This window comes from Epinephelus lanceolatus, chromosome 17, assembly GCF_041903045.1.
Source record: "Epinephelus lanceolatus isolate andai-2023 chromosome 17, ASM4190304v1, whole genome shotgun sequence".
NCBI classification, from domain to species: domain Eukaryota; kingdom Metazoa; phylum Chordata; class Actinopteri; order Perciformes; family Serranidae; genus Epinephelus; species Epinephelus lanceolatus.
In genome coordinates, this window is record NC_135750.1 from 38,968,902 (window position 1) to 38,987,892 (window position 18,991).

Sequence of the window (18,991 nt, forward strand, 5' to 3'; positions counted from 1 at the left end):
AATGTGTCCCCAAGTGGAGTCGCAAAAACCATCAAGCACTACAACGAAACTGGCACACATGAGGACCGACCCAGGAAAGGAAGACCAAGAGTCACCTCTGCTTCTGAGGATAAGTTCATCCGAGTCACCAGCCTCAGAAATCGCAAGTTAACAACAGCTCAGATCAGAGACCAGATGAATGCCACACAGAGTTCTAGCAGCAGACCCATCTCTAGAACAACTGTTAAGAGGAGACTGCGCCAATCAGGCCTTCATGGTCAAATAGCTGCTAGGAAACCACTGCTAAGGAGAGGCAACAAGCAGAAGAGATTTGTTTGGGCCAAGAAACACAAGGAATGGACATTAGACCAGTGGAAATCTGTGCTTTGGTCTGATGAGTCCAAATTTGAGATCTTTGGTTCCAACCGCCGTGTCTTTGTGAGACGCAGAAAAGGTGAACGGATGGATTCCACATGCCTGGTTCCCACTGTGAAGCATGGAGGAGGAGGTGTGATGGTGTGGGGGTGTTTTGCTGGTGACACTGTTGGGGATTTATTCAAAATTGAAGGCACACTGAACCAGCATGGCTACCACAGCATCCTGCAGCGACATGCCATCCCATCCGGTTTGCGTTTAGTTGGACCATCATTTATTTTTCAACAGGACAATGACCCCAAACACACCTCCAGGCTGTGTAAGGGCTATTTGACCAAGAAGGAGAGTGATGGAGTGCTGCGGCAGATGACCTGGCCTCCACAGTCACCGGACCTGAACCCAATCGAGATGGTTTGGGGTGAGCTGGACCGCAGAGTGAAGGCAAAGGGGCCAACAAGTGCTAAACACCTCTGGGAACTCCCTCAAGACTGTTGGAAAACCATTTCAGGTGACTACCTCTTGAAGCTCATGGAGACAATGCCAAGAGTGTGCAAAGCAGTAATCAGAGCAAAGGGTGGCTATTTTGAAGAAACTAGAATATAAAACATGTTTTCAGTTATTTGACCTTTTTTTGTTAAGTACATAACTCCACATGTGTTCATTCATAGTTTTGATGCCTTCAGTGAGAATCTACAATGTAAATAGTCATGAAAATAAAGAAAACGCATTGAATGAGAAGGTGTGTCCAAACTTTTGGCCTGTACTGTATATATATATACGCTTTAAAACTTACACCTCAGGAGTTCTTACCTGTCGGGATCCTTCGGGAAACGGTGGAAGGCCAGGTGCAGGGTGTTCCACTGATAGTTGTTGCTGTTAATTGCACTACACTGTTTTACTTTTTTTCTCCTCTCTCCTTGACATCTTGCATGTTGTGACCCCTAGAATAAATATCTCTCGTGGGATCAGACAAGGCTGTCCTATATCACCAAAACTCTTCATTTAATGCACACAGATGTTGGCTTATCTGATTGTAAATAACCAGGAATTTAAAGGGATTAATATCTTTGATTATGAATTTCGCATTAGTCAATTCGCTGATGATACGGTTTTCTTCTTAAAGGACAAATCAGTAGTCTGTAAAGCATTGAACATTATCTCTCTTTTTTCCAAAGCATCTGGCTTGAATATAAATCTAAAGAAAAGCGAAATACTACCACTATATCCTTGTATAGATACACAAATAATGTCCATCCTTGTTAAATCTGAAGTTAGATATCTAGGCATAAAATTAATAAAAGAGAGTAAAAAAAAGAGAGGAAAAGAATATGAATGAAAAAATAGAAATTATGAAAAAAAACCTTAAATCACTGGCTAATGAGAGATTTATCCATTTTTGGTCGAAACCTATTATCCAAATCTAGTAACCATGGTAACTTGTGCTGCCGGGCAATCCTGGTCTGTAGCAGGATTAAGGTGAGGATTAGCTCCATCTATGATCAAAAAATGTTCAATAGACAAGAACAGACACCTAAAAGACAGTTCTGCTAGTGCTTTTACACACTCACAACTGTCATGTAATGATAAAATAATATGTAGATCATAAAATATATAACATAATTAATAAAAATAAAAGCTATTAAAAAAACAAATTAAAATGTAATAAAAATAAGATAATAACAGCAACACTTACAACAGTAAAGCCAAAATCAATTTAATAAAAACAAAACTATAATAAAATGAAACTGAGGCACAATCTTTTTTAAGAGGCATCTTAAAAAAGATTGTACGTGAATATGTGATTGCCCTCCATCCCCACCCCACTCTGTTTCCAATTGGCTAGCAAATTCACAGCCAATTAAGGTCAACTGACAACGGCCAGAGAAGGAGAGGGACACACCCAGAGAGACACAGAGACAGAGCAAGAGAGAGTAAATAAGGAAATAATGGCATGCCCCTTCATCGAGGATCCTGTTGATGAGGAGGCCCACATTGTCCAGTGGGCCTTCCAACCACCACCAGCCCCAAGGGTCTTCCAGGACAGGACCAACCCATTGATACAGACGGACTCCTACCTGTGGGGGAGGTACCGGTTCAGCAGGCAAAGCATAGTGTATCTGTGCAGCTTGCTGGAACCACACATTATAAAGGTCACACGCCACAGCCAGTCTCTGACCACTGTGTAGTCAGTCTGTGTTGCACTGAGGTTCTTTGCTAGCGGTACATTCCTGTATAGTGTTGGTGATGCTGAGAGGCTAAGTAAGGCAACTGTTTGCAGAGAGGTAAAAAGGGTGTATTTTCTATTCATTTTGATTATTTCTAGCATCACCATACATCATGCATAGGGCTTGATTTGCTCTCATTAACATAGGTTATCTTTTATATTTATGAATTAACCATGACACAAAGCAACCACATTAAAATGGGACACACACCATTGTGGTTTGTCTGTTCCTCATCCTATAGCACATTCCATACATTTAAGGGGATTTTCCTTATTTTGATATAATGAGGGATAGAGCTTACAATTGACTCCCAAATCATGAGAAATAGATAATTGATTCACTATCACCTGCATTCACTTAATAGGTTTCCTCATCTCCACTGAACTGATGGATTTGCTAAATGGAATTTTCTACAATCAATACACAAATGTAATGTGATTATTTCCTATAAACTGATCATTTCGGAAATGTCATAATCTACAATCAATTATGCGATAAATGCGATGATTGACGTTAAATAGTTTGATTAAATGCATCATCTGAACTTTACATAGGAATCAGTAAATGTGATAAATAGTCTGTCACTAATATTAATTTACACATTTGGTGAATTTCATTAGGCATACTTGAATTGTTAGATTTAATAGGTGTTCTTATCTACATATATTTTGTCCCTTTGATGCGGGATTTATATAACATATTATGCTGAAATGCTGAATTTTCTTTGTCACTTGCGCGTTAAGCCTGTTGGCAATATTCTGCCATGCCACCTCCCTTGCTTTATTAATTGCTGCAGTATTGCCTTTGTTCGTAATCATGTCCTTATAGTCCTCATACACTTCCATAAGGAGCGTTTGCTCCGCCATAGAAAAAGCCTCCGCTCGCTCCTTTCCTTTGTTTTTTGACATTTTTGCAACATATTCGGCACTCGACTAGTGTGAGCTTTTTATTTTCCCTGGGCGCGTGCATGAGTTGAGGCTTAACAGGTGGGGCTTGAATTAGCGTCAATTGGAGCCAGCTGATTTCACTTGATGGAACGGGTTGGAGCTAGATTGGGAGTTGGCGTTTAGTCAAACTTCAAGATTACACCAGTCTGGATATTCTTAGCTACGTTGATGGAATACCCCCCTGGTCAGGTAAAGGAATAAGACTGTAAGGCCCAATTCCAATCCGATCCCTTACAGACTCACTGACTTAGAGGCGCGTTCATGTGAAGTGCGTGAGTGTGTGAGGGCTGTCCCATTGTCAAATCGTCAAGTCAGTGAGTGAGCCCTTTATGCCCCCTTACCGTAGGCAAAGAGCATGGATACCAAGAGGCGAAGCTCAATATAACGCCCCATAGCAACAGACTCGCCCATGGTTTCGTTCTACCGCCGCCATATTGGACTGTCAGCAGACCGCAACAGACCCGCTTGCACACACAAACAAACTGAAGTCTATATCACTATTAATTATGCTTACAATGCTACTCACCTCGTGATAGCTTGGTCACAGCTGCTTTTTCACGTTTTTGTAAAGCAAAATATAGACTTTAAAAAAAAAAAAAAACGAAGAAAAACGGCCTAGATGACATCTCTACATATTACATCCACTGATGAGAAGATTAACTTAATTAGGCCTACTCCTTCAAAATCACCCCATAAGACAATCTACCAAAAAAATTAAATAAATAAATAAAAAAAATTAAACTAGAAACACATTAATGGCGACGTCACATAGTCAGGAATAAAGATTTATTTACAGTTTGTACAGTAAGGGGACAGTAGGCTAATATTAATAATATATAGGCTATTTTAATATGATATATTTTAATGCTAAAGCAGTAATCAGTTCTGATATAAATGGTCCAAGAGGCCATATATATATATGTATATATATATATATATATATATATATATATGTATATATATATATATATATATATATATATATATATATATATATATATATATACATATATATATATATATATATATATATATATATACAGTACAGGCCAAAAGTTTGGACACACCTTCTCATTCAATGCATTTTCTTTATTTTCATGACTATTTACATTGTAGATTCTCACTGAAGGCATCAAAACTGAATGAACACATGTGGAGTTATGTACTTAACAAAAAAAGGTGAAATAACTGAAAACATGTTTTATATTCTAGTTTCTTCAAAATAGCCACCCTTTGCTCTGATTACTGCTTTGCACACTCTTGGCATTCTCTCCATGAGCTTCAAGAGGTAGTCACCTGAAATGGTTTCCACTTCACAGGTGTGCCTTATCAGGGTTAATTAGTGGAATTTCTTGCTTTATCAATGGGGTTGGGACCATCAGTTGTGTTGTGCAGAAGTCAGGTTAATACACAGCCGACAGCCCTATTGGACAACTGTTAAAATTCATATTATGGCAAGAACCAATCAGCTAACTAAAGAAAAACGAGTGGCCATTATTACTTTAAGAAATGAAGGTCAGTCAGTCCGGAAAATTGCAAAAACTTTAAATGTGTCCCCAAGTGGAGTCGCAAAAACCATCAAGCACTACAACGAAACTGGCACACATGAGGACCGACCCAGGAAAGGAAGACCAAGAGTCACCTCTGCTTCTGAGGATAAGTTCATCCGAGTCACCAGCCTCAGAAATCGCAAGTTAACAACAGCTCAGATCAGAGACCAGATGAATGCCACACAGAGTTCTAGCAGCAGACCCATCTCTAGAACAACTGTTAAGAGGAGACTGCGCCAATCAGGCCTTCATGGTCAAATAGCTGCTAGGAAACCACTGCTAAGGAGAGGCAACAAGCAGAAGAGATTTGTTTGGGCCAAGAAACACAAGGAATGGACATTAGACCAGTGGAAATCTGTGCTTTGGTCTGATGAGTCCAAATTTGAGATCTTTGGTTCCAACCGCCGTGTCTTTGTGAGACGCAGAAAAGGTGAACGGATGGATTCCACATGCCTGGTTCCCACTGTGAAGCATGGAGGAGGAGGTGTGATGGTGTGGGGGTGTTTTGCTGGTGACACTGTTGGGGATTTATTCAAAATTGAAGGCACACTGAACCAGCATGGCTACCACAGCATCCTGCAGCGACATGCCATCCCATCCGGTTTGCGTTTAGTTGGACCATCATTTATTTTTCAACAGGACAATGACCCCAAACACACCTCCAGGCTGTGTAAGGGCTATTTGACCAAGAAGGAGAGTGATGGAGTGCTGCGGCAGATGACCTGGCCTCCACAGTCACCGGACCTGAACCCAATCGAGATGGTTTGGGGTGAGCTGGACCGCAGAGTGAAGGCAAAGGGGCCAACAAGTGCTAAACACCTCTGGGAACTCCCTCAAGACTGTTGGAAAACCATTTCAGGTGACTACCTCTTGAAGCTCATGGAGACAATGCCAAGAGTGTGCAAAGCAGTAATCAGAGCAAAGGGTGGCTATTTTGAAGAAACTAGAATATAAAACATGTTTTCAGTTATTTGACCTTTTTTTGTTAAGTACATAACTCCACATGTGTTCATTCATAGTTTTGATGCCTTCAGTGAGAATCTACAATGTAAATAGTCATGAAAATAAAGAAAACGCATTGAATGAGAAGGTGTGTCCAAACTTTTGGCCTGTACTGTATATATATATACGCTTTAAAACTTACACCTCAGGAGTTCTTACCTGTCGGGATCCTTCGGGAAACGGTGGAAGGCCAGGTGCAGGGTGTTCCACTGATAGTTGTTGCTGTTAATTGCACTACACTGTTTTACTTTTTTTCTCCTCTCTCCTTGACATCTTGCATGTTGTGACCCCTAGAATAAATATCTCTCGTGGGATCAGACAAGGCTGTCCTATATCACCAAAACTCTTCATTTAATGCACACAGATGTTGGCTTATCTGATTGTAAATAACCAGGAATTTAAAGGGATTAATATCTTTGATTATGAATTTCGCATTAGTCAATTCGCTGATGATACGGTTTTCTTCTTAAAGGACAAATCAGTAGTCTGTAAAGCATTGAACATTATCTCTCTTTTTTCCAAAGCATCTGGCTTGAATATAAATCTAAAGAAAAGCGAAATACTACCACTATATCCTTGTATAGATACACAAATAATGTCCATCCTTGTTAAATCTGAAGTTAGATATCTAGGCATAAAATTAATAAAAGAGAGTAAAAAAAAGAGAGGAAAAGAATATGAATGAAAAAATAGAAATTATGAAAAAAAACCTTAAATCACTGGCTAATGAGAGATTTATCCATTTTTGGTCGAAACCTATTATCCAAATCTGAGGGGATATCAAAATTGATTTATCCATGTTACTCGATGTATGTGACTCCTAAAAACATCAAAAAGGCAAACTCTATAATATACAACTTTATATGGAGAAACAAAACGCATTATGTTAAAAAATCACAACTGGTCAAAGATTATAAAGGAGGAGGTTTGAAAACACTGGACTTTGAATCAATGGTAGGAGTCTTTAAAACAAATTGGATAAAAGCTTTTATGTCACAGACAGAATCAATTTGGTTTCACATCCCCAGAAATATTTTTAAGAAAATTGGAGGTTTGGATTTTGTGTTAAAATGTGATTTTGAAACTACGAAACTGCCCGTGAAGCTATCTGAATTTCATAAACAAGTATTGTACTATTGGAAGATGATATTTTCCCATAATTTTACTCCACATGGCTCCACATTGTGGAATAACAGAACAATTACGATAAATAGGAAAACTGTATTCAAACAGGATTGGTTCGATAAAAAGGTGATTTTTGTTATAGATCTAATGGATGACCATGGAAATTTCTTACATTTTAATACCTTTAAAGAAAAATTTGATGTTCAATGTTCTTATAGAGAATTCAGCAAAATATGCAAAGCAGTACCTCTTGCTCTGGTACATTTAATACAAAACACACTCTCTCAATCAAGAATACAAGCGGTCATGCCAGAATTAAAAATTGATCAATTGCATATTAGTGATAGAAAATGTAACAATCAATTTTTCATGATTATACTAGAACTGCAAAAATCAGAATAAACAATGATTTATGTAGCACGAATAAATACTTCAAATATTTAAAATGGCCAATTCCGCCAAAAGCAAAAGAAGTACAATATAAAATTATTAATAATTATTACCCTACAGCAGAAACTCTTAAGAAAAGATTTGGATTTGAGGTTGAAGCTTGTGTTTTCTGTCTTGAAGAACCTGAAACTATTGAACATCTCTTCTATTCATGTAGAGTCACAAGTCAATTTTGGCAGAACCTGCATAATTGGTTAAGTACTGCAAATAGAGAATATCACACCTTTTGATATGAATCAAATCCTAATATACAAGAATGACATTGCTAAAGAAATATCTGACATGATCAATACTATCATGATTATGGGAAAATATCATATACATGCATGTAAATGGAGAAATCAAAGACCTTCACTAATATGTTTTAAGAACGAACTTAAAATCTTTTATTCCTCTCTATTACTTTTAGCTGAAAAATATGGACCAATACAAAAACTTTGAAATATGTTACAATTTTTAATGCTTTAACTGATCGAAATGTCAATGTCTAAAAAACAAAAACAAAAACAAAAACAAAAAAAAACTTGTTAATGTGTCCTTAAGCATCATTTTCATGTGGTTGAAATGTGAATGATATGGTGAGAAGGATTGTCTCATTGCAAATGAGTTACTGCCTGTATTATTTATTTATTATTGATTTATTTTCTAACATGCCATAGTATATATCTATATTTTTATTGGAATTTATGTTTATATATATCCACTTAATTTACTGAGATGATAGTCTTGATGTTTATTTTTCTTTTTGCCTTGCACAAGTTCGTATTTTTTTTGTAAGAATGCAAAGTGGAGATTCTTACTTGATATTGTAATTATTGTATTGTTCAATAAAGTTTGGGGAAAAAAAACAAAAAACATCTTGCATGTTGTCTGGGCGCAACAGTCCAAGCCCAACAGTCCAAAATGGCGGCAGCGCCCCTAGTGGCTGTTGGCAAAAATTCCACGGAGCTTCGCCTCTTGGTATCCATGCTCTTTGCCGTAGGTCAGCATCGATGCCGACTTACGGTAAGGAAATTACCCACAGTTCATATCGTTGTGACTCAAATACAGGGGTTGCCCTCGGAACACCAGAAGTGTTATAAAAAAAAAAACGAAAACACGGTTGGCAGATATGCAAACAGTAACGTTATGGAAGGAGAGCGAAAAAAACAGATAGATAAACAATTAAACATTACATTAACAAGGATTTAAGATGGTACATAAACACACATGAAGTCAGAGGAATACCAGTGGTTATATTCCACACACAAAGAATATATCTATCTATCTATCTATCTATAGATATATATAGATATATATTCTTTGTGTGTGGAATATATGCTGACAATAACCGATAAATGATCATGCCCAGAGCCGCCAGTGTCAACAACATTTTGTAGAGAGGGGGATAAGTGCTGTCCCATTCCTATTTGTAGCATCCGGAGCCCTTTCAGACTCTCACACTCAATCACTTACAGCTGACGTCAGTTAAGTCAGTGAGGGTTCAGGGCTTGAGTCTTTAGGGGCCGGATTGGAATTGGGCCTAAGTCTACGGTTTGGTCCACACTCCGGAACAGAAGGTGGCGGTAATGCACCAATAAGCTGGATGCCAACCGCCGTTAAACAAAAAGAAGAAGAAGAAGAAGAAGAAGAAGAAGAAGAAGAACGGGCGATTGGGAGAGGCTGGATGTCAACATTTGAAGCCCATAGTAGGTTAAAGCAGAGATACTGGATGAAGGGAGATACCCAACTGTAGGCTTATCCAATGTTAAAAAAACGGTTACTCTTCCTGTCTCCTAAGTGGGCGTGGTTAGCTGTCCCTCCAATCAGAGCCTGTTCTCCCTCAACCCCCCCGCCCCCCCCCCCCCCCCCCCCCCCACCACCACCGTGTTGAACAGAGGCTCTGTGGATGTCTGTGTATGCGGATCGAGAAGCAGGTGAAATGAAAATACATTCTTCCTATTATTGCAGCCTATTGTTGCACAAAGCTTGGGCATTTTTTATTTATTACTAGCGGTAAATAACTGTTTGTAAGCTAACTGTGATTTTACCGCCTGTTTATCAAGATCACGAGATCTCGCGAGAACTTGTTTTCTGAGATGGACAGGGCTCAAATAAAGTTAACTTTCTCTTGATCTGTGCGGATGAAAAATGCAGCTTTAGCGTCAGAATGTTGGTAAGATGTGTGGCTTGTGGAAAATGAACCCAATATTTACTTTAGTGACTACAGGGCTAAAGAATTGACCATAAATTGTGATCACGTTCATTTTCCTCATTGACGACAATACATTCAGAGCTGCCTCAAGTCTCCTACGGGGGGCGTGGCGCTGACGTCACTGAATCAGGAAGTGAGCTGAGTTGGGTATCTCGCTTCATCCAATATCTCTGGTTAAAGTCCGTAAACTGTGCTGGTAATGACGGTGTTGCAGGTAACTACATCAATACACGAATCATATTCGCAGACCGCAGAGAAATGTTAGTAAAGAGTTCACATAGCCTACCGTATAATTAACAGCAATTAGCAAGCAGCTTTCATAGCGGTATTCTTTTTAAAGTGTACTGTGTTTGGTGTGTGTGTGTGTGTAACGATGTTTTCCTATTCGTCACGGTTTTTAAAGGGCATGTTGCTGTTTGGATGATATGGTATATTGCTCGTGTGTGTGCCTGTAAAAGTAGTGTAACTTCACAGACACAAGTTTATAGCCTCCACGGAGTCAGTAAACTACACTGTAGCCAGATAGATAGATAGATAGATAGATAGATAGATAGATATAATTTGGTGTTATAAGAGACTGTTCTTTTTCTTTCTTTTTTTTTTTTTACCCTCCCCAAAGATACAAATAGTTTTCCTTGAGCCCCCTGTTTGACTGGGGGGAAGTGCATGAGCCTCTCTCCACCATAAATTAGTTAGAAGATAACTTACTCTCTGATGTTTGAAAGTTAAAAGTTAGCAGGTAAAATTTGAAGACAGTGTTGAAAAGAGCCTTGGTCTTACATTCTTGTCATGCATACTGGTAAGTTGATGTGCTTTATTTACAGTTTGTTTTGAGCTAAATCTTAAATGAGACATAGAAAACGAAGTGATTTTGATGAAATATTACTATTTTAGGCTCAGATTTGTTTTGTTTTTTTCTTTCTCAGAATTTTAAAAGTCCAATGATAATTTCTGTTTTTTCCTTGAAAAGCAGTGGTTAAATAAATACAAAATAGAGCCATTTAAAGTTGTATGCCCCTCCCCTAAGCAAAAAAGCAACAACAAAATGAGTCCCCCCAAGTTAATAAAAAAATATTTGACATGCCTCCCCCTTTTTGTGGTGTGTGTGTGTGTGTGTGTGTGTGTGTGTGTGTGTGTAAGTAATCCGGCGACTGCCTCTTCATCCAGCATCCTTAGAACCATTTCAGCTGTATACCTCACAGCCACAACACTGGATGAGGAAACATAAAAGGAAGAGAATGTTTTGAATGACAAGCAAACCTATTGATCAATATGTAGCTATATGAATAAATGCACACACGCATGCATGCACACACACACACGCTTGCACGCACGCACACTCGCTCACTCACTCACTCACTCATTCACTCACTCACTGTCACACACACACACACGCGTGTGCAAAACATACAGTAAAGTACATCTGTCTGTCTTTCTAATGTTAGCTAGCTAGCTTAGCCAGCTAGTTTCACAAATATAAATTAGGCATGATGATAGATGATAAGAAACACATACTCTTTCACACAATAGTCATGAATCACACACACACACACACACACACAGTACATACAGTAATGTTAGCTAGATCAGTTAGCTAGCGTTAATTTGTTGATACATGATAATTAGACATACTCTTTCACACTCTTTGATACGTACACACATTTCTGAGGTAAAAAGTGAAAGTAATACTTAAATGTAACATATCTTGCTGTGTAAAATAATCTTCTTAAGGGGTGACACTTAAGATATAGTCTGTGTGGTCCACAAAATATAAATTCCTGACAGTCACAGTTGATAAGATTCAAAGGTTCCCATGAAATTCCATAGGAAATGAATGTGGGTCATTTTTGACCCTCCTATGGAAGCTTGGGTAGTAATACAAAAACTAGAATTTTGTAAAATGTATAAAAGGTATGCTAAAAATTTAAATGGCATGACATCAATAACATGTTTTTGAGGAATAGCTGGAAGATGAAATGATAACTTTTCATTACAAAGATATTGAAGAAATATATAAGAATAAGAAAACAACCTCACTGGGTCATTTATGCACCCAAGGGTTAAGGAAATGTTCTGTTCTGCTCTGCTCTGCTCTGCTCTGCTATGGGTTTTAAAAGGTCTGAGATGACTGAGGTGAGCCATCAGCAGTGGGGAGAGGTGGCTGGCCTGGGTGCTGTGGAGATGTGGGTCCTCCAGTCCTCCCAGGTGCGGGTGGAGGTTGTCACCCTGGGTGCCATCATCAGGTCTGTGTGGAGCAAAGGGAAGGATGGTCAGATGGAAGACGTAACCCTGGGCTTCAATGACGTGGAAGGCAGGAAGATAGTTGTTTTTCTTTACGTAGACCACATAAAAAAGAATCAAAGTGAATGAAATTATTTCAGAACTTAAAAATATTTGAGAATGATTTTTGTTGATTTCATCAGTCAGTTTGCTGGGCTACCCCACATGTCAAAAGATCACAAAGAAAATTATCTGATTATAGTTCTGCAATGTAGAAATGAAGTAACTTCTGTATTAAAAAGGTTCTTGTAGCTTTTGAAATCTAAACAGAAAATGTTTACTGTAATATTCATGGTGTTTGTAATATGACATATTTGAGATGTATTTATTATATTTACATTTAATTTGCTGCTGCATGATGTCATGCAGGAGCAATTGTGTTTGGTTATTTTTAATTTCAGTAAAAACATTTTAGGCAGCAACTGAATATGCCCAGGAACACAGTCTTGTGTTGTGTTGTGTTGTGTTGTCAGGCTATATGTCAGATACGCGGTACCTGGGAGCTACGGTGGGCCGTGTGGCCAACAGGATTGCAAAGGGACGCTTTGTGGTGGAGGGAAAAGAGTACCAACTGGATATCAATAATGGACCTAATGCACTGCATGGAGGGCTGCGGGGCTTCAATAAGGTAAGACTTAGTGAATATGTGTTTGTTTATCATTCCCTTGAGTGAGTGTGTAGAAAGCTCATAGTAATTTCTGTACAACCTAAGTGGAAAAATACCATTTCTCACTCTGTACTTGCCTCACAAAGGTTTTCCGACCCAGTTGCAGGTACATGAGGTTTGTAAAGACTCATAAAATAAGTTGCCACACACTCAAAGTATATAAATGTAACCTGTTATTCCATTAGGTTTGGCTAAGGCATGGCAGTCTGTCCTGAATGATGTTTTCATACCAGAAAGAAAACATAAAGAAATACTGTAAAGTCATGTTTCCACCAAAAACTTTCAGATTAGTACCCTTAGAACCATATGTAGCCTGTATGGACAGGTACCCAGGATCTGGTTAGCCTTTCCACCGTAGACAGTACTCTGAAATCTAGGCAGGGTTGTTGTCACCGATTGCTCTGTCCAGCTTTCGCTGTATGTCCTCATCACCAGGGATACAGAGGAACATCTCTCATTTAACATCACACACTGGCACATGCAGACTCTACACCTACTATACTGTTATTATGACTGTGTGTCTTTGTGCCACACATTGAGCTGTGCATGTTTGTGTGACAGAAGTCCTGTGGCTTCTATTTATTTATTCTCCTGTAGATCAAACTATGTTTTAAGCAGAAGCTGTAAAACAAGAGAGAAAAGGAACAGTGTCCCCATCAGCAGCTGGCAGCAGACATAAAGTAGTTTCACACTGCTGGTTTGGCTTTATTAGGGAAAATTGCAGTGATCGAGTGATGATATATCGACTTCTTTAAACACATAAAATAAAAAGGTTTGGGATAAGGATCCCTCAAAGTCAAGATATAACATCATTTTACAAGCATCTAGAAGGGTTGCAAATTCTGAGCACTTAAAGCTATAGTGCATAACTTCTGTCGCCTCCCAGCGGATAGTGCGTTATTACAACTAATAAGCCGGCGGCACTTCCATGTACACAGAGTAACACTCGCCAGTCGCCACACACCGTACACAGAGTAACACTCACTACACACCGTGTATTGAGTGTTATTTCCTGTGCACCAGCGCGGGAATGTTGCCGGTCTACACGCAAACTAAAAATGATATATATTGAAAAATACAGCGAGATGTTAGAGGAGCCGATCAGCTTAATCAGCATTGGGTGAAACGGACATTTACAGACCTGTAGAAGTTACGCACTATAGCTTTAACTTAATAGATCAGTGGTAACATTAACAACAAAAATGCATTAAGCAAATGATGAGGAATGGTTAGTAATATTTTGTGTGCATTGACTTTGGCAGAATACAACAGAGCACCAACAGAAGTAAGAATTTTCTTTCAAAATGAAAACAAATGTATTGATATAAAGGATTGAATGATGTGGTTACATTAGAGGTGGGAATCACCAGAGGACCCACTATACGATATTATCACAATACTTAGGTCCCAATATGATATTATTGTGATATCAAATGTATTGCGATATGCTGACTATTGTGATAAAATATACTGCGATTTATTACCTTTGTTTCCAACTGCAAATTATTTCCTCAAAGGAAAACTTGATCAAAATCAGTTTGACCTCATGAAATAAAGTTTTCAGTCTGTTCATCTGACTTCAATCATTTTGCAGCAAAATGTGATGCAAAGCAGACAGACTGACCAACACCGTCTTAAGACCTGTCAGAAATGCTGCATACACCTGACAAACTGAACTGTTGGCAAATTTAATGCCCTCTGTGAGGCCAGATTAAGCGTGTGAGCGAAACACTTCACATGCAGGTATCCCACTTACTGAGTGGCAACACCCATGTTTGAAGCATTGTCTGTAACAGCAACAATAGCCCATTCTTGTGCTGCATTTTGCAGGGGGTCTGCAATGTTTCCTCCAGTGTGACTTTTGTTTACTGCTCTAGTGAGATGTGAGACAGCAGCCGACAGTTCTCTGTGAGATAATGTAAACTCACACATGAATCCACTGACTTTGAAGTCCAGGGGTCGTATTCACAAAGCCTCCTAGTGCTAAGAGCTGCTCCTAGTGATGAAATTCTAGGAAAAAAATTCTCTGAAAAATATTGTTTAGTATTAACTGTGCATATGACAATAAACACTTTGAATCTTGAATCTATATGTTTTATCAAGACCCTGTGTGCGCTCAAAGCTGTGCCACACGTTACTATGAAAAATAATTATGAGGAATAACAGTGTGTTCCTGTATGTGCTGTGCACATCAGACACACAAATTAAATGAATCATCATGACTGTCATTTATCCTAATTTGTCCGCACATATCCCACATCTGCATGCACATATGAGATAGTTTACCGCACCCAAAAAATGCGTCAGGGCACAACAGAAACACATCCACCCTCAAAACCTGCGACATTTCACAGATATCAGGCAACTGACAGGTGTAATTGAGCTCAGCTAGAACCTCATCAAGGATGCTCCACCAGCTACTCTATATAAAGGCGTTGCCACATCACACATGTGTGAGATACCATGGCTGCTTTACAGCATATTCTCGCTGCTATCCAACAGCGTCGCCGTGTGCGAAGCCAAACCGTATATGTAAATGCATTTGTGCGTCAGCACTTCAGCCTACTCAACGTGCTGACAGACCGGGCTGTCCAAATGAAGTAACGGCTGCCACGTGCTTAGATACAACACCTCATCAACTTAGTGTTTCCAGACATTCGCACGTACATGTCACATTAACTCTTTTACAACTGTCAGCGTGCTGCCTGTGTGTTTTCATAGTTTATACCTGGCGTTTTGTCTGATTCTCAGTGTAGATTAATATAGTCCATAAATCTGTCAATTTTGTCCTTCCATGAACTGGTCACGTTAAGATGATCATTAGCAGAGACACAACATTGATGAATGCAAGTAGGATACAATGTGGTCAGGATACAATGCTGGGACCGTATTCCTAAAGATTCTTAGCGCAAAGAGTTGCTCCTAGTGGCCAAATTCTGAGAAAATTCTTAGAAACATGATGTTTTCTAAGAATTTCCCCTCAAAGTTAAGAGTAGATCCTGGTAAAGATAAAAGGTATTCCTAAAGAATCTTAGCTCTTAAGAGAGCTCCTAAGGTGAGATCTGTTAACAGCAGGGAGGAGGACTTTTAAGAGGCTTAGGAGTTTCTTAAGCAGAGGAGAAAATGGCGGAAAGAAGAGGCAGGAGAGATATTCTCCAAACACTGAATGACAGTGAATTAATTAAACGCTACAGATTGGAAGGTGCAGGAATCATGTTCGTGGTTGATCTCATTAGAGATGCGCTTACTTCTCCAACCCAATGCCACAATGCAATATCACCAGAAATGAAAGTCATCACAACACTGAGGTATTTAGCAACAGGAAAAATGCAACAATGCAGCAGTGATGACTTGGGTCTGTCACAACCCTCCATCAGCAAGGTCATCAAGCAAACACTGACAGCACTGTCACAGCCTCATATTGTGACACAGTTTGTTTCGTTTCCACTGGATATCCACACTTCACAGGCTCACAAAAGGACATTCATGGACATCACAGGATTCCCCGGTGTTGTGGGTGTAATTGATGGGACACACGTCCGTATAATTGCACTGTCAGAAGATGAATCCGTCTTCGTGAACAGGAAGAGATTTCACAGTATCAATGTTCAACTTGTTTTCAATGCTGACTATAAGATTTTGGGAATTGTTGCTAAATGGCCAGGCTCAACACATGATGCCAGAATATTCTCTGAGAGTGGCCTCAGACAGCTTTTCGAGGGAAATTATGTGCCAGCCAATTGCCACTTGTTAGGGGACAGTGGCTACCCATGCAAACCATGGCTCCTAACACCTTACCTCCATCCAGACCAAGGGCCACAACTAAACTACAACAGGTAACCCAAACAATATAGAATTATGCATGGAAATAAAATGTAAAGAGCATGTTGGAGTATCCTGGTAGTTTAAATGTTTCCCTCAAATAATGTACATTGTCATGTATTAAATTATTCACATTATTTCCAGTTGTTTTGAATTAAATTTTGATTATGTCTGTATTAACTTGTAGGGCCCATAAGACAACAAGGGCAGTAGTGGAGTGTGGCATTGGCCAACTGAAGATGCGCTTTCATGTTTGACCCTGATAAAGTCTGCAAAGTCATCACAGCCTGTGCAATACTACACAACATTTGCAAGGCTAGACCGATTGCAGAACCTCTCGAGGGTCATGAAGACAGCGATGATGATGATGGTGGTGATGAAAACATTCACGCTCCACAGGGGAACCTGGCCCAGAGTGGACTGCCTTACAGAGCCCAATTACAAATCTACATTTCAGGCCAGTTATAGTATATGTAATTTAAGAACTTGGTGACTGCAGTGAACTAATATACCAACTAATATTTACTACACATAGCCTACAGTTGTTAAATACATGACACATATTACACACAAAGACACATTAATACACAATATCTATTTGCCATGGGATTTATTTTTTAGGAGATCAATTTTTAGTCGGTAGTACTCCTCCTGTAGGCATAGAACTCTTTTCTGCTGTCTGAGGACATCCATTGTCATCTCCGATCTTCTGTCCTGCAGGGATGGTGTTGGAGCAGCGGCTGGAGCAGTGGCAGCAGCAGCAGCGGGCAGGCTGAACTGTGATGTTTCAGGCTGAGGGTTATACACCTGCAATGTCGAAGGCCCCGGTTCCTCTGATGGCTCCATGCTACAGAAAGGGGAATACATTTAGTTTATTTAATTGTTTTGTTTTCATTGATTTCACAGAATGAGCATGTACAAGAGATATGAGAAATGGCTTAAGTAATGAATAAATATTGTTCTTGATATTTTTTTACCTGCCTATTGATATATGAAAACTCACTTCTACCTTTGTTGCATTTCATTGAGCTGCATCATTGAAGAGTCAATACCTTCCCTCAGCCCGTTGATACTAATTCTGACTGTCCCAGGAAATTAAACACTGTTTCTGCAACCTGGGACAGCTGCTTAGCAGGTGGTCCATCCCCTAAAAAACAATCCAGTAACCAATATGTACACATCAATTATGTATTCAAATTAACTTTGCCAGCAGTTGTAAGTAAGTGGTATAACACTCACCCGTGCGTGAATATTCACGTTTGTGTGCTGCAGTCTCCTCTCTTGCTTTCGACTGCAACACATACCCCCTCTTCTCGCACTCCTCACTTGTGCGCACAACCAGCGGAAAGGAGGCATTTATCTGTTGTGCTATATTTTCCCATGCCTGCTTCTTGGCTTGTAGTGTGACATTGGGGCCAAATCTACCTCTCAAAACACTTTTATTCTCATTGACCAATTGAGCCAGAAGCAAACACTGTTCCTCTGTCCAGTTGGGTTTCCTACTTCTTTTCTTCTCCATTGCTGTTTGGTTTGTGGAAGATTTGAATGCCAACCAACACTGCTTCTTATAGGCCGGTTAGCAATCACAGAAATTGATGAAAGCTGAGCCATTTTACCCTCATTAATACCAAGTGGATGAAGTGCAAAAATTAGCAGCATGGTAAATGAATGTAAGCAAATAAATATGACTATCAGTATGTGAATACTGTGCAAGTGGGCCTGAGTTTTCACACATTTTGTAGGATAATTTTAAAGTATAGCTTACTATTTATTTAACGGAGATTTTCTTTTTATGTAAAATATTATTTATAATTACACAGTCTTCATAGAGATTAGATTCTATGATTAAGTCTATTGATTTGACGGTCCATTCTATGCCCATTATCACCAAAAGTGTATTTTTATCTAGCTTTTAGGATCAACCAATCACACCTTTTGAAATGATGAGTCATACCTAGCAACGGGGTCAACCACACCTCCTCACTAAGATAAGAGTTTCTGTCAATTCCTTGCTCAGAGTTCTCTAAAAATGTTCTGGAATCACTCCTAAGCTAAGACTCCTTGCTAGGAATATTTAGGCTAAGTTAGGAGCTCTCTGAGAGGATTCTCAGAATCTTTAGGAATACGGGCCCAGGTCCTACAAGTTAATATGTCCTTTTGTCTGTCTTTCATATTTTTGTTTAAATATAATACATTTGGTCATGATTCTCTTACCAAGACTACTTCTTATTTAGTTGTAGTCTTGTTTTCGTCATGAAAATAGGTCATTAACAAATATATATTGTCTTAGTTATTCATTAGAATTATTAGAATACACATACACACGAGCAGCAGGGAATTAGTGCGTTAGGTAGCAGCGCTGTGTGTGACTTATG

The 18,991-nt window shown here is 39.1% G+C and overlaps 1 protein-coding gene and 1 long non-coding RNA gene across 5 annotated transcripts in view; both read left to right on the forward strand.

Moving 5' to 3' along the window:
- The first annotated feature begins 9,253 nt into the window (after nt 1-9,253).
- galm (galactose mutarotase) overlaps nt 9,254-18,991 on the forward strand; it is a 55,471-nt gene continuing 45,733 nt past the window's right edge. The window contains exons 1-4 of one of the 4 annotated variants that reach the window (XM_078160654.1): nt 9,284-9,344; nt 10,020-10,061; nt 11,965-12,158; nt 12,601-12,755. In XM_078160654.1, coding sequence (XP_078016780.1) covers nt 11,972-12,158; nt 12,601-12,755 — 342 coding nt within the window. In that variant the 5' untranslated portion in view covers nt 9,284-9,344; nt 10,020-10,061; nt 11,965-11,971. Of the gene's footprint in view, nt 9,345-9,501; nt 9,570-9,938; nt 10,062-11,964; nt 12,159-12,600; nt 12,756-18,991 lie in introns of those variants that run through there. The other 3 variants (XM_078160655.1, XM_033613557.2, XM_033613556.2) reach the window with 3 other exon arrangements.
- LOC144458358 (uncharacterized) lies at nt 12,762-17,590 on the forward strand. Its single transcript, XR_013487852.1, has 3 exons — nt 12,762-16,630; nt 16,804-17,073; nt 17,337-17,590. It is a non-coding gene; the product is annotated as an uncharacterized LOC144458358 (long non-coding RNA).